At 33.6% G+C, this 22,765-nt stretch overlaps 1 protein-coding gene across 10 annotated transcripts in view; it reads left to right on the forward strand.

Moving 5' to 3' along the window:
• Positions 1–22,765, forward strand: part of Tjp1 (tight junction protein 1) — a 214,513-nt gene that overhangs the window by 163,427 nt on the left and 28,321 nt on the right. For all 10 annotated transcript variants that reach the window (XM_048790372.1, XM_048790373.1, XM_048790374.1 and 7 more), the window contains exons 5-11: positions 555–831; positions 3,628–3,731; positions 4,292–4,460; positions 4,772–4,919; positions 18,643–18,782; positions 19,485–19,590; positions 22,567–22,717. In XM_048790372.1, coding sequence (XP_048646329.1) covers positions 555–831; positions 3,628–3,731; positions 4,292–4,460; positions 4,772–4,919; positions 18,643–18,782; positions 19,485–19,590; positions 22,567–22,717 — 1,095 coding nt within the window. The remainder of the gene's footprint in view (positions 1–554; positions 832–3,627; positions 3,732–4,291; positions 4,461–4,771; positions 4,920–18,642; positions 18,783–19,484; positions 19,591–22,566; positions 22,718–22,765) is intronic.

A 22,765-nucleotide genomic window follows, 5' to 3' on the forward strand; every position in this document is an offset into this window, starting at 1 on the left:
TTGCACCTATGCCAGAGGGTATAAATTGGAGCAATATGGAAATGGAAGGCAGTTGGTGTTGGTGGAGTATAGCCTATTTAATAGCTCCAGCATACTAAGTGGAATGTTAGTGTGTGATAAATAAATTTCTCTCTTAGAAGTCTGGCTGGGCAGTTGTGCAACTGGATATTGATGCATTCTAAAAATATAATGAAGGAAGCAATTGGGCTTATAAGGTTGCTCTGGTGTTTTGGTAACATCTACAGTATATTTGATGACATTACAGTGCCTATTCTTTGTTCCAGCCACCAACAATCATTAACTTCCCTGTAAGCTTTCTGGATAAAGTAAATAAGGACTTAGTAGACCCACTGAGAAAAGAGCAGCCATTATAGAAATATATTATTTTGTAATTTTGTGTTTTATCTCTCTCATTCATATTTAAATTAATATGAGACAAGAGAAATGTATTGTTCTCTCTCTTAGGAACTGAAATTATATGGATGAAAATCAAGCAGTTTATCTAATAAATGTCTCTCTCTCTCTCTCTCTCTCTCTCTCTCTGTTTAATGTAGACAATTCGAAGGAAAAAGAAAGTTCAAATACCAGTAAGTCGTCCTGATCCTGAACCAGTATCTGATAATGATGAAGACAGTTATGATGAGGAAGTACATGATCCAAGAAGTGGCCATGGTGGTCTGGTTAACAGAAGGAGTGAGAAGAGTTGGGCAAGGGATAGAAGTGCAAGTAGAGAGCGGAGCTTGTCTCCACGATCAGATAGGCGATCAGTGGCCTCCAGTCAGCCTGCCAAACCCACCAAAGTCACATTGGTGAAATCCCGAAAAAATGAAGGTATTCCCTACCAACTCTTGCATTACTACTTTCACATAAAAATATTAAGGGTATTTTTAATAAGTACAGTTGTGATATTTTCATGTCTTTTGCTTTGTGGTTCTATTTCTGTTTTATATTTGTGTCCTGTTATAAGTGAAATTCTATTATGGCAGGCTTTAGGGATTGTTCATTTTCTCTTAAATCATTTTGTTGGAACTGTTTGCACTTCAAATAAATTGTCTACTAGTTGGATTTTAGATTTGTTATTTGACAAGAACAGCCATTTATATATTATGCCAACAAGAAATGTTACAACATCATCATATTGAAATTCAGTGATTTTCTTAGCTGTAGGGATCAGTCATATTATTACCATGGGGTGGGGATATCTTGGGACTTTTTTGGAAGGGTTGGTTAGAGAGGATGCTGTTTTTAAAAGGAGAGATTGAAAGAAGGAACCTCTTATAGGTCATTTCTTCATAATGCAGGACTTTTAAAAACATTTTTGAAACTGAAGCCTAACTGCTTTACCTTACCCCTCATCAACTTTACTTTTTTTTTTTTCTTCATTCTTAATTTGTTGGAAACTCTATTTATTTATTTATCTATTTTTCAAATTTTTAAAAGATGAAACTGCTTATTCAATTACTTTTTTTTTTTTTAATATTCTGTAGGATTCTCCCCTCTTCTTCACTTAATATGATTTCTTCAGCCACCTCAATTACTCTCATTGCCTCAGCTCACTGCTAATAATGGCTTCACTAATTTTTCCAGCCCACATTTGTGTGTTTCTATGTTATTTGTTAGGATGTTCCATGTAGAACATCTAAGTAAATTTACTTACTTAAATTTACAACTCCTTTTAAAGTTTTTATTGTATCTTTAAAGTTGTTGATTGAATATTTTCATGTGAACCTGGTTTCTCAAGCCAGTCACATATAACATGGTAGATTTCTGTTTTAGTCAACTTTTGCATTGCTGTGAACAAAATACCCAAGAATAACTTAGAGGAGGAAAACTTTTTTTGAGGCTCACGGTTTCAGTCCATAGATGACTGATTCCATTTATTTGAGCCCAAAGAAATGGGGAGAGTCATTGTAGGAAAGCTGCTTAGCTCATAGTAGGGGTCTGGAAGCAGAGGTGGGGGTGGAAAGGGCGGGCCATAGGGAGATGTGTCCTTCTAGGGCATGTCAGTAGTCCTCCACCTCCTTCAGCCATGCCCTACCAGTCTACAGTCACTACCTAGTCAGTTCATTCAAACTAGGATGGGCTGATAGATTACAGCTCTTACATTTCAATCATTTCTCCTCTGAATATTCCTGCATAAACATGAGCTTTTGTGAAACACCTCATATCCAAACCATAACCTATGCATTATGAATATATTCTAACTTCCTAAATGCTACTCTTTTCTGTTCTACTTTTGTCTGTCTTTACTGCCATTGCCCTTTTCCAGGCCACCACTGTCTCTTTAGTGGTTTTGTTTATTCTCATGACTATGCCCTGGATCTCTTTCAGTGGGTTCTGTAGATTGTTTTGTGATGTTTCTGTCTTATTCTTTTGACTCTTTGTTATTTTTCAGTTTCAGTTATACTCGACCTAGGATTTATACACACACACACACACACACACACACACACACACACACACATATATACACACGCCAGGTTTTTTTCCTTCATACTTTATGATGCATTTGTTTTTAACTGTTCTATCAACAGCCCCAATTCCCTGTACACAAAAACAGCCTTCATATTTAGTTTTAGTATTTCTTTGGCAAAGTTTTAGTATTTCTTTCTTGAAGAGACCATCTCTGCCCTCCGTCCCCCCACTTAATGCAAGAACCTACATTTATTTCTACTATTTGAGCTCTTTATAGCACTTTTAATTGCTGTGGTAACTTGTTTTTCTCCACTGGCTGTATCGTTGCCACAGGACTGGGAATGTCTCTCATATGCTGTTTTATTTATAGTGCCTGAAACATAGTTATTGAATTTATATCCAATGAAATACTTGGGTTAACTGATAATATCTAGGGGATATTTTGGGATCACGTATAATAATGGTGATTTGTAAGTTTTAATCTTGAAGAACAGTCTTCTAATCAGTGCTATATTTTGTAATTTAATGACCATTTCCAGAGCACAGTTCCTTGCCTAATTCCCTAAAAAGTCATTTTCTTTTTTCACCTTGGTTCTTTTCCTGCTTGTGAGCACTCTTAGTGTATTTATCTTATGTTAAATTGTAGCTGATGGTACTTTTAGATGCTTGAGTAACAAGCCTGCTAATTTTATTTCAGAATAAAAACAATTTTCTGTTTTCCATCTTAGTTTTCAAAATTTTGCTTCATGTGTGTTTGGGTTTTTGTGTATGTGTATTTGATTTTGTTTTTTAATGCAGTAACACTTAGAGTCCTTCTTTTTCTCCTTATAGAACCAAGGACATCTCTTTTCCTGTTGACACTACACTGATGGTTTTAGTTGTTAGTCTTATTCTTTAAAAAATACATTTTATAAAGCTTTTTTAAGAACCAGAAAGTTTTCTGGTCTCTTCCTGGTAACTTTCTCACCAGCAGACACAATGTTGCCTCACTCTGGGATACTTTGTTGGGTATATAAAGGGGAAGTCTAGCATTTTAACTCCTGTTCACACTTGCCAGGCTGGTTGTGAACAGTTGTATTAATATATAGTAGCATAAGCTAATGTTCTGAGTAAAATTCTGTTTTTGCAGTGATTATTATTATCCTGATATTTTAAACTCTACTTATGTGTTTTAATATTTTACACTAAAGACATTTAAATATATTATTCCAGAATACGGTCTTCGATTGGCCAGCCATATATTTGTAAAGGAAATTTCACAAGATAGTTTGGCAGCAAGAGATGGCAATATTCAAGAAGGTGATGTTGTATTGAAGGTATAGTCATATTCTTATATTTTAATGAACCAAACTAAAAAACAGATCCTAGATTACCCATCCTTTACTCCTGTTTGAATTAATTTAGCCAAAGAAAATTAAAAATCTGTGTTTGGGGAGAGTGACCCAGATTGCCCCTGTCCATTCTTACATGTCAGTAATAATATTTTAGCTATGGAGAGAATAAAGTTTGTTAATGTATATCATTCATCAGCAGGAGGTACTTGGTAGATAGAGATGTCTGTTCAGTTATACATTGAGTGGTTTTGATAATTTCTCCAGATATTGAAATGTTTAGTTGTTTGTTTATAAGTTAGGATGGGACAGACTTTGGGAAGGGGTTAGGGAATACTAATTTGAGTTTATCCAACAGAACAACAGAGTAATAAATTAAATTTTTATCATTTCAGAAGGTGGAATAATTTGATGATTTAGAAAAATATAAGGGGAATATTTTGGTTCTTATAACTAGTCAATGAGTAGTTTGGATATTTCTGTTTATAACAGAATGAACATTTGTACTTTTGTTATTTACTTCTGTAGTATCTTTTCTCTTGCAGATAAATGGTACTGTGACAGAAAATATGTCATTGACAGATGCAAAGACATTGATAGAAAGGTCTAAAGGCAAGTTAAAAATGGTAGTTCAAAGAGATGAACGGGCCACTCTATTGAATGTCCCTGATCTTTCTGACAGTATTCATTCTGCTAATGCATCTGAAAGAGATGGTGAGTATAGTTCTGTTTGGAGGGTCCCAAATGACTTTTTATTAAACTACTGGAAAGACTTGACATATTTGAGTGATATGTTAATTTTCTACAAACCAGATACCTTCAGAATTTAAATATTACATCTCCATATAGGTTTTTTTTTTTTCTCTGTAAGCAGCTCATCAGTGTTGATCTAATCATTAACTGATGAAATTAGTGTCATTTTGTACAAAATTATGCTTACCTTATTTCCAATATCACTGGAGTGTCTTAATACTTGACTGTACATCATTTCATGGAAAATTAAATAATACCCTTTTATTTAACAGACATTTCAGAAATTCAGTCACTAGCATCAGATCATTCCGGTCGCTCACATGACAGGCATCCTCGACGCAGCCGGTCTCGATCTCCTGACCAACGATCAGAGCCCTCTGATCATTCCAGACACTCTCCACAGCAGCCCAGTAATGGCAGGTAATAACACTCTATTGTTTAAAATAAAATGATTATGTTTTCTTCATACATGCATCTATAATACGCAGTAAAATGAGAAGATAGATTTTCTTTTGATTATTTAATATTAGGTCTGTTTTTCATCCTCAGTTTAGACATTTTTTATCTAAAAGAACAGATGGAAACTATACTTTCTTTTAAAGGGCCAAATAATAAATATTTTAGGCATGCCAGCTGTACAGTATCTATTCTGTGTTTGTATCACAAAAGCAACTATAGACAGTATGTAAATGAATGGGTGCATGGCTATGTCCCAATATTTTATTTATTTATTTAAAACAATGGCCCACAGATGCAGTTTGCCAACCTATTTACTTTAGAAGATGCTAGCAAGCTTCAGAAATCTACTCCTTGGTAAGGTTAGCCATGGAAAAAACTTTTAATAGATTATTCTAGACTTTGTTTTTCCTTTTAAAAATACTTTGCCTGGTATTCAGTGGGTCTGGTATGTGATTTGTGTGACATATCTGAGTTTATCTTAATTTGTGGTCACATATACATATGAAAGTCTGAATAAGATTATGATCTTTTGCTTAAGAAGAAATGCACATGTGCATACATATGCATCATTTTGCTACAATTTCTGGATATTCCCAGGGCTCTCTAGCCTGCCATTTGACCTATAATAGTAATCCATATGTAAATCTGGAGCAATTTAAAAATATGGACCCAGAGCCATAGAGACAGTTTTGGAGAAAAGGAGGCCTTTATACATTTGTTAGTAGGAATATAAATTGATACAACCTTTATGGAAAATAGTGTAGAGGTTCCCCCAAAATTAAAAATAGGCTGGGTATGATGTCACACACATCTAATTCCAGCTTCTCAGGAAGCTGAGACAGGAGGATTGCTAGTTCAAGGCCAGCTTTAGCCACTTAGCAAGACCCTGTCTCAGACTATAAAATAAAAAGTGCTGGGAGTATAGCTAAATGGTAGAGTGCCCCTGGGTTCAATCCCCAGTACTACCAAAACAAATAATTTAAAAAAAAAATGCAGTAATCCTACTTTTCAAGAAATAAAATCACTATCCTGAAGAGAGATCTGCACTCCCATGTTGGTTGCAGCATTATTCACAGTAGCCAAGATATGGAATCACTCTGTCCAGCAGTGGATAAATGAGTAAAAATAAGTGTGTATATATGCAATGGAATATTATTTGGTCTTAAAAAAGAAGGAAATTCTGCCATCTGTAACAACATCATAGATGAACTTAGAGGATGTGTTACTAAGTGAGATAAGCTAGACACAGGAAAAAAATGTTGCGTGATCTCACTTACATGTGGAATCTAAAAATGTTGAATGCAGAAATAGAGAGTAAAAGGTGTCAGGGAGAAATGGGAAGATGTTGGTCAAAGGGTATAAAGTTTTAGTTATAAGATGATGTAACTTGCGGAAACCTGATATATACAGTATGGTGGTATATACTTGAAATTTACTAAAAGTAGATCATAAGTGCTCATCATGAAAATAGGCAACTGAGAGGGGACAGATAATGTTAATTATCTTGATTGTGGTCATCATTTCATAATTATAGATATGTCAAAACAGCACATGTGGGCTGGGGTTGTAGCTCAGTGGTAAAGCACTTACCTTGCATGCATGAGGCCCTGGGTTCAATCCTCAGCACCACATAAAAATAAATAAATAAAGATATTGTGTCCCTCTACAACTAAAAAATATATATTAAAAAAAAAACAGCACGTATATACCTTAAATATATGTGGTCTTATTTTTCAGTTACAGCTCAATAAAGCTGGGAAGATAAACTCAGGTCCAGAACTGAAGATTCAGTGTATGATTAGATGTATAGTTTTGAAATTTGTCTGTATGGTAGTATTGTCTGAAGTCACAGAAGTCATTAAAATTGCTAAGAGGACCAATATGGAAAGAAGGCTAAGATTTGGACCATAGGAAGCATATTGCTTTAGGAAATTGAGGAGGCAGAGGAGAAGTAAATGGAGAGAGGAGCAGTATCTAGCCAGGAGAGAGCTTTTTAAAAAGTTATCACAAACCATAGTGATACAGTTGTTAAACTCTATATATTCACCAAGGTGTTTAACTTTCTACTAAAATAGAGCTAATAAGAGAAGAGGATAACAAGTAACACCTGTGGATGTCTTTGCTGTTATATTGTATTATATAGTTTTTAGATACTTGTGAAGCTGATTCTTTGTAAATTTCAAATTAATTTCAATTTTTAATCTGTTAATTATTTTAAACCACTGAAAGATAATGTATATCGATTCTAAAGATAATACATCAATTCTGAAAAACTACCTGATGCAGCAGGATTGCTATCAGGAAAGGGATTACTGCCACAACATATACACAGTGATATAACTAACACCTTTGATGATTCATGGGAGTAGCTATAATTTTAACACATTTCTCACACTTAGAAACCATGGTAATATCAAGCAGTTTGGGCATAATTTTGCCCTTTAAAAAAACTATTAATCAGGTGCTAAGGATGTGGCTCAGTGACAGAGCACTTGCCTAGCATTTGCGAGGCACTGGATTCAATCCTTAGCACCATATAAAAATAAATAAATACATTCTGTCCATCTACAACTACCAAAAAAATTTGTTTTAAAAATATTAATCAGAAGATCAAAAATTTGGCCGCTTTATTTGATATACACAAATTCCAAATCTCAGAAATTTCTTTTTGATACCTATTTTTTTAATTTTTTTTTCCTACACTCTTGGCATTTACAACCTTAACTTGAAAGTTGAAGGGGTATTATCTTCTGAAAATTAACTATCCTCATATTTTCTCAGTATGTTTTACTTCTTTTAGGAACCTTAAATATTTTCATGGGTGACACCAAAGCCTTTAAAAACATAATGTCCTGGGGCCTACTGTCAGTTCAAATGAGATAGAGAAGGAATGCTTTTCTTTAAGCTCCTGGTATCATCCTCCTTGTATTCTATCAAATTTGGGATCTACTGGTTAAAATGGTAGCATGTGAAAGAAAAGAGAGTACTTCAAAGGATAGCAAAAGTCTTCAAGTTCTTCTCAAATTATGGTAAAATGTAATTCCTAAAAATTGAGTAACCTGTCCAAAGGCAAAATACAGAATAGTATTACTGGTTATTTAAAGCACCCCAAAATTAATGTTAAAATTTAGAAACCATGGAATTTTAATTTAGAAAGTACCCTCGTTTTGAGAAACAATTCAAATACACTGTAAGAGTAAAATACTGGTATAATAAACATCATGTAACTTCCATGTAGTCTTTTATTTAGTTTTGTTTGTATAAATGTGTGTTTCAAATGTTATTAAATTATGTTGTTTAAAGAAATGATACAAAACTGTCTTTGTCTCCATGAGAAAAGTTTTGATTTAGTGTGGGAAAAGGGATTGGAGCCAGGATTAAAACTCTTGGCCTTTTGACCCAAATCTTTGACTTTACTAATACAGAGAAAGGAAGAAAGTGGATTAAGTGCTATTTAATCTTCAAGGAACAAAAGTCTACAAGTAGTTACCATTGTTGTCATGACCAGCTAAAGTTTTCTTTTCTCAGAGGATAAGCATGGAAGAGAATGAGAAAAACATGCACACTTGTTCTTCATTTTTATTAGATGAACAAAGTACCTTCATTGTTCAGTATAATATGAATTGGCATACTATGGCCTATGAACTAAATCCAGCCTGGTTTTATAAATAAATTTTTATTTAAATTATTTAAATTATTCCTTTAATGGCATAATTGAGAAGTTGTGACAGAAACTGTATGACCAAGGGAGCCATTTACAGAAAAAGTTAGCCAGTCTATGCCTTGATGTATGTGACTGGACTTGTTTGCTCTTTGTATTTTACTTAGTATTGTTTCAGAGCCCATTCTGGGGCCATGGCTTGGATAGACTCTAAGGAGATGAGAATACTGAGAGCATTCGTAGTTGATGGTGGCATTGCCTCTAGTGATTGCTGAGTGGATATCACTGAAAAGATAGTTTTACTCTTCTCACTTTAGTCCCAGCATATGGAAGTGTTTGATTTGCAGAATATGTTCTAGATTCTGCATGGTTATATTATACTCTTCTAGTATTTATAGTTAATTTAGTAGATGCATTTTTACTTTTCCCCCTGGAAGAAGAATATGTTTGCCTTTTTTTCTGTGCTATAAACTTTTTTATACAAGTGAGTATGATGCTACTTATTAATCATAGTGGGAACAATACTGAAAAAGTTCTATCACAATAAAAGCTCAGACTTATCATTTTTCTGATAAGATTAAATTGCAAAAACTTGCATTGTCAAGATTTACTTGTACCTAGTCATTCCATGAAGCTGGCAAAGCTCATCTAAGGCCTAAGCTGTGTGTAAAGTTTTAAAGAAATGTGTTTTTGGGAATGGGGATATAGTTCAATTGGTAGAGTGCTTGCCTCTCATGCACAAGGCGATGGGTTCAATCCCCAGCACCACCAAAAAAAAAAAAAAAAGAGAGAGACAGAACTGTGTTTTTAACAAATAAACAAAATCAACATTTTATTTAGTATATCCATTCTGTAAAAGTAGTTGTTTCTCACTACTTGAAAGCAGTGTTTATAAAAGATTGAAACTTTGTAAACATCTTACATATTTTCTTTACTCATTGTTTGTTCCTCTGAAGAGAAACACCTCCGCTAAATTCTGAGTATAGTGGTGTCAGCATGGATAAGGTTTATGTTACAGTAAATACATTGATAGTAAAGTTGAATTTCATGAATGAGAAATTTCTAGCTTAAATCCAGGTGTTGAGCCAAATTAAGATAATATATTTGGGGACAAAAACTCATTCCTGATCTTATTATTCATTTTTTAAGAGTGCCTTTTAAGTCTTAATATATGTACACATAGGCCATATAATGTATCTTCTTAAATTAGAGAAATCTTGGCTTAGAGAGGACCTAGTTTGTTGTTGTTGTTGTTCTTTTATTTACATACCTTTCTTCACCTTTAATAGTTGTTTTTTTTTTTTAAGAAACGATTACTAGTAAGATACAAATATTCTTTAATCACACTATATACTGTTCCTGCTCCATATTGCTTAGTTTTCTCTGGAATATATATTTAGCTTTGCCAATAGGTTAAGAGGTATTATTGAAACATCCTAATAGGTCACTTGAACCTCTTTTAATGTTTCACATGTGGAGGAGTTATCATTTTTCTGACTGAATTTCAGATTTTAATTTGAAAAAAATTACTGATCTTTGGTTTTAATCCTTTTACATTGGTGCCTTACTCTAAACAAGAATTATATATACTACTATTGATAATTAACTTGGTGTCGTAGGTACTACTGCATTTTCTTTTTGTGAGTTGTCATCATTATTTCCCCCCTCTTATTTTCCCTTCTTTGAAAGAAAGGACTAGGTAGAAAGGATATGATTAATTATCTCAATGGAGTTAATAAACTGATTGATTTCTTCTTTCTTATGTCTTTGTTTATTACAACTTGACCAGTGGTGGGTTTTGAGTTTTAACAGATGGCAGTTTCTGTATGGAAGATTGAAAAGTTTTCTTTTTCAATAAGTCAGTAATTTGGACTTTGTCCTACTGATTTGTCTTTTACCAAATTTTTTGTTGAAACCTCATGTATATCATCAGTGCATGATTATAAATGCATGAACAAGCTAGGCATGATCTTTTTGTCATTTATAGAATTTATATCCAAGACTGAAGAAAGCAAGTAGGTTCAAAAATTTGAAAACTTTTTTCTTTTTTTTTTTTTTTTTTTTAAGCAGTACTGGGGATTGAGCTCTGTGGCTCTCTACCACTAAGCTATATTCCCAATTCTTTTTATGTTGAGACAATGTCTTGATGTTGCTGAGGCTGACCTGAATCTTATGATTCTCTGCCCCAGCCAAGTAGTTGGGATTACAGGTGTGCATCATCATGCCCAGCACGGTCTATTTTATTTTATTTTATTATTTTATTTTTTTGGTACCAAGTGTTTAATTCAGGGGCACTTAACCACTAAGCCACATCCCCGGCCCTTTTTTGTATTTTTATTTAGAGACAGAGTCTCATTGAGTTGCGTAGGACCTCATTAAGTTGAACGGGCAGCCTGGTATATTTTATTAATCAAGATGTAATTAGAAGATAGTAGAGTGTCTGTGAATGGAGAAAGATTATTGTAAAGAAATTAACCAGCAGGTTATTAGAGTGATGAAGGATTGGGTAGTAAGAAGTAAAGAGAAATCTTAAGAATGTAAGAGCCATAGATAGCAAGTAACAGAATCACTACCATTGGTGCTGAGACAATGCCAAGGTAAGAGGTAGCTCCACCCACGCCCAGGGATGGGATTCCAGCTTTCTCTGAAAGGGCACTACCTTGGCTTGATGTATGACAGAGAATTTGCTGTAGAGGGTCAACAGATGAACTTAAAGGGTATTCGCCCTCTGAAGTGCTTGGGAAAGCCACTGATGGGGAAGTGTCTCATTAGAGACATTGTACTACAAAGGTGTCTGAGTGGCTAGGGCAATTTGCCGACCATTGAGTTCTCTTGCCCAGTGTGTGCTGCAGGAGCATGTTGAGGGAAGATGCCTCTCCTGCACATCTTCTTGGGTCACTCTGCCTTCTGCCCTCTGCTTGTACTAACTGGCTCCAAACAGTTGTTTGAGATGGAGGCGGGGCTGCAGTTTTTCTCTTAAAGCAGTATTACCTCTTATTGATCTCCTTGAGTATGTTAAACACTCTGTTACTCTGTTAACACAATCGGTAGGTTAAAGAAGGCTGTTTCCAATGATTTTTATTATTAGAACTGTAAAAATTCTCTTCAGATACATTTCTACTCCATTTTAAACAACCATCCTTTTAAGTGTTTTAACCAGCCTCTTAAAGTCTCTAGAAAAATGGGTCATTACCATTAAATTGATATGTTCAGGTTAAAAATTAAAAACTTGTCTCTATCCTTCTGAGGAAAATCAAAAATGCCCTTAAGAAGGTCTTAAGGTCCATTAAAATGCATTGAGTTTCCATCTGGCCTACTATTAGGCAGAGTGTGGTAGATAAACATGAGTCTGATCAGAATATGTATGATTTTCATATAAAATCAGCTATCCTCACAGTTTAAAGCTTTTCGCTTTTTTATGCTTTAGTATTATTACAGCCATTAGGAAAGAATTATGTAAAGAAAGTTTTGGGGGAAAGTAAGTGTTCGCAATCTCAACAGTTTTTCTTTCAGCAGTCGTTGCTAATTGTAGACTAATTTCATGGATATAAATTGGTTTTGTATTTGTAATCACATCTGCTCATAAGGTAACATCTCAAGTATTTGGAAAAGTTATTTATTTTGTTCTGTACTGTAACTTTAGATCTACATTGCCTACGACCAAAGCCACTAATGCCATATGTGGCTGTTGAACATTTGAAATGTGGGTAGTCCAAACTGAAATATATTGGGTTAAGTATGTGGCTCATCTAGCATACAGGAAGCAGCACTGGGTCAATCCCCAGTGGCACTGGTGGGAAAAAAGAGAGAAAGAAAGAAATTGGTTCCCAAATCAAGGTTGTATTGTAAACATGAAAATGCCCCTTAGATTTTGAAGACTTGAGTACGGACAAGAAAACATAATATACTTTATTCATTAATTATTTATATTTACGTGATAAGGAATATTTTAGATATTGGGTTAATTTAAATTTATTAATGGATTTTTTTACTTCATTTAATGTGGGTTCTAGAAAATTGTGAATTGCCTAAGCAACTCACTGTGTAATTCTGTTAAATTGTACTGCTTTGCATCTTCATGTATTATTGAATAATGCTTCCATCTTTTGGTAGATAATGGAAATGCATGAAAAGGAGCAGTAGTTTTCCAAATATTAATTATATGCAAAATTTTATAGAATGATGAGAGGTTCATTTATATGAAATATTCTTAAAGGCTAATAATTTTAGTTCATAATAAGTATATCACAAAAGAGAAAATTTTTCCTTTAATTTTATTTATTTATTCTGATTAGGTCTATATGACAGCAGAATACATTTTGATTCATTATATACAATTGTAGCACAACTTTTCATTTCTCTGGTTATACACAATGTAGCGTTGCACCATATGTGCAATCCTAGTGTATCTGTGGTAATGATGTCCATTTGATTCTACCATGTTACCTGCCTTCATGCCCCGACCCCTCTTCTCCCTCCCCTTTGCCCAATCAGAATTCCTCCATGTTTCCCATGTCCCCACCTCCCCATTATGGATCAGCATCTACTTATCAGAGAAAACATTTGGCTTTTGATTTTTTGGGATTGGCTTACTTTGCTTAGCATGATATTCTCCAAATCCATCCATTTACCTGCAAATGCCGTAATTTAATTCTCTTTTAATGCTGAGTAATATTCCATTGTGTATATATAACACAGTTTCTTTATCCATTCTTTTATTGAAGGGCATCTAGGTTGCTTTCACAGTTTAGCTATTGTAAATTGAGCTATAAACATTAATGTTGCTGTGTCACTGTAGTATGCTGATTTTAAGTCCTTTGGGTATAAGGAGTGGGATAGCTGGGTCAAAGGGTGGTTTCATTATAAGTTTTCTAAGGAATCTCCATACTGCTTTCCAGATTGGTTGCACCAATTTGCAGTCCCACCAGCAATGTATAAGTGTACCTTTTCCCCCACATCCTCACCAGTACTTATTCTTGCTTGTATTATCGATAACTGCCATTCTGACTGGCATGAGATGAAATCTTAGAGTAGTTTTGATTTGCATTTCTCTAATTATTAGAGATGTTGAACATTTTTTTCATACATTCATTGATTGATTTATTATCTTCTTCTGAGAAGTGTCTGTTCATCTCCTTAGCCCATTTATTGATTGGGTTGTTTGGTTTTTTAGTGTTAAGTTTTTTGAGTTCTTTATATTTCCTGCAGATTAGTGCTCTATCTGATGTGTGTGTGTGTGGCAAAAATTTGCTCCCAAAATGTTCACTGTAACTAATTTTAATAGTATCTTCAATTTTAAAAACAATGTGCTTATCAATAAAAACAAGTAAAATAGCTCAAACCCACCAACTCCAACCCTGATTCTTCCTACAGTTGAATCAAATCTTTGTCTACACTTGTGTAGACATTTAGCATCATATAGGGTTTTTTTTTCTTTTGAATATTGCTTCAATATTATGTTTAAATATTCTCTTTAAATATATCCTTAACACAGTGTAAAGAACCAAAAGGGGGAAAATTGTTTTTAGAAGATCAGACATGTTTTGGATTCACATTGACAATACTAACTGTATGCAGTATGTGAGAAAGGAAATTGGAAAATATTAAGAGTTGCATTAATTGAGTGTGATCTTTTATTTAGGCTCACACTGAGTGGAACTGAAGCAGTTTGCTTCTGTGATCAGAGGCCCAGCTTTCCTAGCAACCGTGAGCTATAATTTTGTTCTACTCAGGTAACACCAGTTATGAGAGATGGGTGAGGTTATAGAAAAGGCCCTTTGCTTGACAACAGTTAATGCTAAGTGTTAATATTTAGCATTCAGTGTCATTGGTCAGTGTGAATCAGAATTGTAGACTTAATGAGATATGAACTTAGGTTAAGAAACTGGAGTTTCACAGAAATAGCAAATATCTTGTGAGTTGGTCATGAGTTTAATAATTACAAATTTAAATTTATTGATCCCAAAGGCTAAAGTGTCTCATATTGAGAGATTAGAATCCACTTTCTAAGTTAAACTAGAACTTTCCTAAGAAGGAAATTTGCAGAGCTCCCTACTCTTTCCATCAAACTTCTTAATAATTTTCCTCCCATAGAGCTAAATTCCCAGTTAAGCTTCAGTTTTGTGTTGGAAGGTTCCAGTCTAAGGTGGAGGGAATGTAGCTCAGTTTGGAATAGTGTCTAGATGGAAGATACTTAATACTCAACTGTTTCTTGAGACATTGTAAGTGAAATGCTCCTACCACATACATGAAGATTGCTTTAAGATAGCAGGAGGGCCTTGCCACCTACAGTGGTGCACACCTGTAATCCCAGTGTCTTGGGAGGCTGAGATAGGAGGATTGCAAGTTCATATCCAGTCTCTGCAACTTATCAAGGCCCTAAGTAATTTAGCAAGATCCTGTCTCGAAATAAAAAATGGAAAAAGGACTGGGGACAAATATGTGGCTAAATGATAAAGCACCTCTGGGTTCTATCCTTGTTACCAAAAAAAAAAAAAAAAAGATACCAGTGTTTTAGTATCTCACAAGAGGAGATTTTATGAGCAAAATAAGTAGGAATATTTATATACCCAACCAATTTTTTTTTTCTTTCCTAGTTAATAAAGCTTGCCAGATGTGAGGTATGGTGTAAAGGATGCCAGAGAAGAATAGTGTTTTGTTCCCAACTGTTTCCTTCCCCACCCCCCACCCCAAAATTAAAAAAGATCAGGATCTGTAGTTATTTCCCAGCCAGTTTGTTTCAGTTTAACAATACAAGGTGAACATCCTTCCAGTTTGTTCTTTTGATAAAAACATTTCCATATTAATGAAGTCTGTTTCTAAGTTTTGTGCAAACAGATTCAGTCAGCATCTTTGTTCATGATTTTATATATTGGCATTTTTTAATTCTAAAGTGGTGAAAGAGTGTTTTTGTTATTTAAAAACTTTAATGGATATAATTTCTTTCCAAAAGTAATGTGTGAGACTACTTGTTTTCAGAATCCCATACTTACCATTCTGATGGTTGGAAAATCGTAACTCCTTATTTTGAATTGACATTTTTCCGGTCTACTAGTGGAGTAGAACATCTTTTCATAAAATTATTGATCATTGGATTTCTTCCTCAGTAAAATCATTTGTTTATTTCTCATTTTTTCTCTTGCATTGTTATTTTTCCTTTTTTCATCCCTAGTACTTTCAACATGTATTGTGAATAGGAGTTTTTGTAATGTCTTTTACTGTGCATTTATATTTTTATCTTCATGACCTCCTAATTTGTGCCTGCTTATGAAGGTTTCTACTAGTCTAAAGATTATACAAAATTTCAGCCAGGCACAGTGGCACATACTTGTAATCCCAATGACTTGAGAAGCTGAGGCAGGATGATCACAATTTCAAAGCCAGCCTCAGCAACTTAGTAAGGCCTTGTCTCTAAATAAAATATTAAAAAAATGTCTGGGGATGTGGCTTAGTGGTTAAGCACCACTGGGTTCAATCCCTAATACCAAAAAAAAAAAAAAACTAAAACAAACCAAAAAAAAACTACCGTATGAATTTTCTCTAGGAGTTTTAGAATTTTCAATGCTATTTATTTAAATTTTAGTGGGGTTTATTTTGACATATTCATGAATGTGTATAACCTAGTTTTTTTACATTTCAATCACCAGTATTATTTCCTTCCCTTCACTCTCCCCCATTTTTTAACATTTAAATTTATTTTTTTGTGGTTTTGGGGATCGTACCCAAGACCTTGTATATACTAAGCATATTATCATGACAGTCACATCTCCAGTCCTTTAATGCTATTATTACTGATATACTTTCACCTTTTAATTTTAATCAAGTTTTGTTGATGCTATTGCAAAAATTTATTGAATTTTAAAAACATAATTATCTAAATTCAGATAATGTTTTAGTATTTCATGCTAATTTTGCCAAATATTTTAGGCCCATTATTTCATGATTATAATTGAGTCTTTAAATTATAGTGAATAATAGTAATGTTTACAGACTATCTCTGTATATTTACTTATTTATAATTTTGTTATAAATACATTGAGCATTTCCCTGTGTAATAGGATGCTCACTCTTGGTTTTAGAAAATAGTCTCTTTAATAATATTACCTGTTTCTTTGCTTTTATTGATTTTTTTTAATTGTACACAAATGGATCACAACTTTTCATTTCTCTGGTTGTACTTATTGATGATTTTTAATTAGAAAAGACTGCTGAATTTTCTCAAATGCCTATTTCAACCAGTATTAAGATTTTTCTATAATATTTATAAATGGAATATGCTAATAAATTTCCTAATGTTGAACTACTTCTACACTCTTGTAGTTACCCCGATATAATAATCTTCCAATAAGCTGTTATATTCCTTTAGCTGGTATTTTATTTAGATTGTTTTTTTGTCCCCATTCATAAGGAAAACGATTGTTTTCTCTCTGTACTATCATCATCAAGGTTTGAGTAGTAATGATTACATTGATAATTGAATATTGACACTTGTTGAAAATACATGGGATGTTAGGGTATGGTTCTCTGTATTACTACATGTGTTTGGAAATAATAAAGGGTTTTTTAATCAAATTGGAGAGCTTCTTAAGTTTTTCTGTAGTCTGAGATAATTAGGAGACTAATTGTTTCGTTTTTTAGAGGTTGAAAGAACTCATTGTAAAATCATAGGTCATTACAAAAAGTAATGATAGGTCTTGTTTTATATTTTTATTTAAAGGAAATTTATTGCCCTTCTAAATATACATATATACATTTCTTAGTTCAGCTTTTATAATTCATATTTTTCTGGGAAAACTTTTGGTGGATACATAGTTTTTATTGTTTTGTTTGTGGAATTACAGTATTTAACATGTTTGCATTTTTTGTTTTGATAAATAACTCCCATATTGCCTTCTCAGTACTTGTACAGTTTTACTATAATTATGTGTCTGTTGCTCCATGTCCTTTCTTCCCTTATCATGTGAAAGTTCTCATGGGTGACAAGGTGATTTCTGATTATTTTAGTTTGCATTTCCCTAGTTACTAGTGAGGTTGAATGTGTTTGTATATTTATTGTTTGTATATCTCTTTCGGTGAATTGCCTTTTTCTAGTGTTTTGTCCTTTTTTCTCTTCAGTTACTTGACTGATACAGAGTTATTTATTTTTCTAAATATCAAATTTTTAGATATTTGTTAGCTCAATCTATAATCTTAATGTTGAACTCTTACTATTTATGTTTGACCAAACTATATGAAATTGTTATTCATCTGTTTGAATTTAAAAACAACTTTTATTTGGCTCAGCTCAATGTGTATGTTTTCCCCCAACATTTGCATGTCTTTTGATTTCATTTTTTATTAATCATCTTTGTTGATATACCATGGCTTTTGGGCAATGAGTCTTAATCTTAAAGGCCTTCCTTTCTTGATTTCAGTTTTAAATTTTTTTGTTTAGAGCCCGGCATGATGGCTCATGTCTGTAATCCCAGTGACTCAAGAAGCTAAGGCAGGAGGACCACAAGTTGGAGGCGAGCCTGGGCAACTTGGCTAGACCTGGTCTCAAAATAAAAAATAAAAAGGGATGGTGATATAATATATTGCTAGAGTTCTCCTGAGTTCAGTACCCAGCATCACCAAAAAATAAATTTTTGTTGTTGTATAGGACTATATTTCATCTGAAATTAATTTATTTTCATTATTAATATGTGTTTGGTTTTAATCTTTCAAAAAATTTATGGATAATTGTCCCAACACTGTTTATTATTTTTTTTCCATATAAAATAATAAGATCTTTTCTGGCAGTCTTGAAATAACACATCCATAATAAACTTTGCTATTATGACTGTTTCTCAATTTTCAGTTTTATAACAAACATAACATTTGTTCTTGGTGGTGTTATGCTATTCTAGTTTTAATTACTTTTTGTTAAAAATTAGAGCAAGTCTTTTGTCACTGTTTTTAAGTTGACAGTCCTCTTGTACTTTTTCTCAAAAATGTTTTTCAGAATCAACCTTATATTCTTAATTCTTTATTTTAATAATGTAGTCTCCGGAGCAGAGAGGAAGAGAGAATTTCTAAACCTGGGGCTGTCTCAACTCCCGTGAAGCATGTAGATGATCACACATCCAAAACAGTGGAAGAAGTTACAGTAGAAAGAAATGAGAAACAAACACCTACTCTTCCAGGTAAGTGTAACAAAACACTAAGTTAAAAAAACTTTTTTACAGTCAGAATAAGGTAATTGCAAGATTTGAAAAGATAAGATGCAGTTATTATTTCGCATGCATGAATTTTTCTGTATTAAAGAAGCATTAGATTGGCTTCAAAATTTTAAAAATAGTGTTTTCTTAAGTGTACCCTTTAAGGCTATATATAAGGACTTAGACTAAGAATCTGCAGGTTTGTAAAATTGGTTGCTCAAAAGATTTTGTTTCTAATGTCTCAGTTTGTCCTCTCACATTCATCTTACTCAACTTAGTAACAAATGTGGATATTTAAAAACATTTTATCAGAGGAATGGTGACTATATTGATGATCTTAAAAGAAAAATGTTTGGATTTTCTCTAATGTTATCTTTGGTTATTCTTCCATAGAGAATCTAGATTTTTTTTTTTTTTTTCAATTCCTAACAACTAAAGCTATGGAAGCACAAGTGGCCGTGTAACCTGATACTTGTTAAAAAGACTTCAGAGTTTTTAACTGTAAAATATACTCTGATACATGTGGTGTATATGCTCTTCATCAAGTTCTCTAAACTTAATTTTACTGATGAATAATACATACGTTTTGTAGAATTTTTATTGTTATTTCACTAGTTGCTTATATTATCTCATGTTTTGAAAAGTTGAGTCCTTCGCAATTTAAATTTTATTTATTTATTTTTTTAGAACCAAAACCTGTGTATGCTCAAGTTGGACAACCAGATGTGGATTTACCTGTCAGTCCTTCAGATGGTGTCATACCTAATTCAACACATGAAGATGGAATTCTTAGGTAATGCAGTTTTAAAGTTGTATATCTTCTTTGTCTATTATTAAGCATTATGTAGAATGAAAGTTTAATTGCAAATGATATTACACATACTTTTTAAAATTAACATATGACACAATATTATGATTAGGTTATTTTTTAGTTGTAGTTGGACACAGTACCTTTATTTTTATGTATTTTTATGTGGTGCTGAGGATCGAACCCAGGGCCTTGCATGTGCTAGGCAAGCACTCTACCACTGAGCCACAACCCCAGCCCTATTTCTTTATTTAACAGTTTCTTACAGATTCACTTAGAGAATAGAGAATAACAAAGGACCTTTTTGGATATATTCAGTGTGACCTACCTAGTTTTAAAGGTCAGGAATTCAAAAAGTAAAAATTGTTATCTATTCAGACATTAGAATTTCTATAAGCTTTCTAATGCCCTAGCATTTAAAAGTATATATATATTACTCAATCTCAGCACCGTCTACATTTGGAGCCAGATAACTGTTGTCATGAGGCAGGCAGGGACACTCTCCTAGGCACTGTGACATCTCTGTCAGCATATCTGCCATCTAAGTGCCAATGGCACTCTTCCATTTGTAACAACCAGAATTGTCTCCAGACATTACCAGATGTTTTATGTGAGGGACAATAACCCCTGGTTAAGCTGTTTTAGATTAGTTAACAACTTGAAAGTAAGTTTGACTGTTCTATGCCTTTTATTATATTTTATTTTATTAAGTATTTTATACTTAGTGGAATTGAGATAAAAATTTTGTAAACAAATGATATCAAAATAGTTTTTTGTTGTCTCTAGTAAATGATGTGAATAATTGAAATCTTGCAAATTTCTTAAAATGGGTTGGGTTATATCTAGACCCATTTCCCCACTCTCATTTATTTTCTTTACTAAAGAAAATTGTCTTGGTAGCCCAGTACCCAAGTAGGCAGAGAGAGTTTCACAAGTTGTTGGGTATCACACAAGTTTTAAATTGCATCTTTTTAATATTAGCTAATTGATAATTCAAACATTAGCTCCCCCACTCCCACCACCACCATCCCCCTTTTTTAAAAACTTTTTGGAAATTGCTTGAATGTTTTTAAGGTGTAGAAAACTTGAATAAGATTTCAGAGATCTGCTTCTGTGGGAGAGCCCTGAAGAACAATTACCAAAGAGGATTTGAGGATGTGGGCAGGATTAGTAGCTGAGCCGATAAAGGTTTGGTGTTTTATTCAAATCCAGTGAATGGATTTGAGGAAAAAGAGTGTTGTTTGCTTTTTTCTCTTATAGAGTAGTTGATATAATGCAGATGAAGCAAAGTACAAAATGTCAAGTCACACCTAGCACATGTCACTGTGAGATGTGGCCTGAAGCTGTCCTCTTAACAGTGATTCTCAAAGGCTGTAGTTTACTCAAGGTACAGACTGCACTCGGGTCTACTTTTGAAGCAGTCTGGAGAAGGATTTCCAAGGATCTACAGTCTTAAGGACTTGGAGGAAATGTTTAAAAGAGCTTTTTGTACTGTTGGTTTAGGAAAGGAGTTTATGGGAATGCTTTTGACCTGCTTGGAAAAGTAGGATACCATCACAACCAGGACTCTGACAGTTCTATCATAATAAAGCTGGTAAATAGTTTCAGGCAGGGATCAAGAATGCTACCAGCCGTAGCCCTGAGTGACGTAATCTAAGTTGAGGGTTTTTTCTTTTATGTCTAGTTAATATTATTTCCTGTTAAAACTGGATCAAAGGTGAATATAAGTTTTAAAAACTAAGGTGATTTTTAAATAGTTGGTCCAAAAGGACTAGAAATATCTCTTTTCTCATCTCATTCATTCATTTGGGGTTTTTAGTTATTTTCTATTAATTTCTAATAGTTTGGTTACTGTTGGTGATTTAGGGCAAAGTGAATTCTTTTATACCTCATGTTTAGAATAGAGAACAAGAGGTACAATAGTGTGTCTCTTGGTCAGGAATGTAGAGGTAGTTATGATATCCTAGAAGGAAAATGTAAAGGGTAATTTGTAATTAAGATCTATTTCTTCACAGCCAATTTTAAGGCAAGCTTTAGTATTTGTTTTAGGATGTCCAAGGTGTTAACACTACTCTGATGATAGAGGGATATGCCTGTATCTTTTCCTTCAGTTCTAACAAATAGTGGGTAGAGATTGGATATGGGGCTAATCAAGAAAGGGTAAATGATTATAAGATTTTTATTTTAAAATTCAATGAGTCCTGGATACAGTGGCATACACCTGTCATCCCAGCTACTCAGGAGACCGAGGCAAGAGGATGAAAAGTTTGAGGCCAGCCAGAGCAACTAAGCAAGACCCTGTCTCAAAATAAACAAGGGCTGGGGATGTGGCTCTGTGGTAGAGTGCTCCTGGGTTCAATCCCCAGTACCTCAAAAACTTTTTTTTAAATTAATAATATTAAAAGGGAAAGGAGAATAAGTGAACCTACTCTGAGCTACTGAAAGAGTCTACCAGCTTCAAAGTTTAACAATCACCATCTGTTGAGTGTAGAGATTATAATGCATAGAGTCTGAATTTGACTCTGTATTAGGAAAATTTGTTAATTTGTGCTTCAATTTCTAATTTTATAGAAATGACACTTTCCAGTTCAACGATATGGTGTGGACTGGGATGGAAAGAATACATTTTTTTTAAGCCATTGGGAATGAATCATATACCTAGACTCTTTGAGAGTTGGGAAAACATTGCTTTATAAGGTAGTTTTATAAATTAGTTGTGTAAAACAGTGCTTGCACATTAAATTTAGATAGTCCAAAGTTTACTGTGTATCAGAAAATGAAATTATTAAATCGGATCTTGCATTCTTAACACTAAATTTTATTCAGTGGATTAGTGGTATGTGGGTAGTTTTGGAAATGATGGTCTTTTATTTCATTCTGAATGTGATTTTTAGTATAGCAGTTTGCTGTAACTTTTTAAGCTTCTACTAACTGTTTCAAATGAAATATTTATTTTAACAGGCCCAGCATGAAATTGGTAAAATTCAGAAAAGGAGACAGTGTTGGTTTACGGCTAGCTGGTGGAAATGATGTCGGAATATTTGTAGCCGGAGTTCTAGAAGATAGCCCTGCAGCCAAAGAAGGCTTAGAGGAAGGGGATCAAATTCTCAGGGTATGTCAGTTGGATCTCTAGAAAAAATAATAAGATATAACAAAACTA

Source organism: Marmota marmota, unplaced genomic scaffold (assembly GCF_001458135.2).
Source record: "Marmota marmota marmota unplaced genomic scaffold, marMar, whole genome shotgun sequence".
Lineage (NCBI taxonomy): Eukaryota > Metazoa > Chordata > Mammalia > Rodentia > Sciuridae > Marmota > Marmota marmota.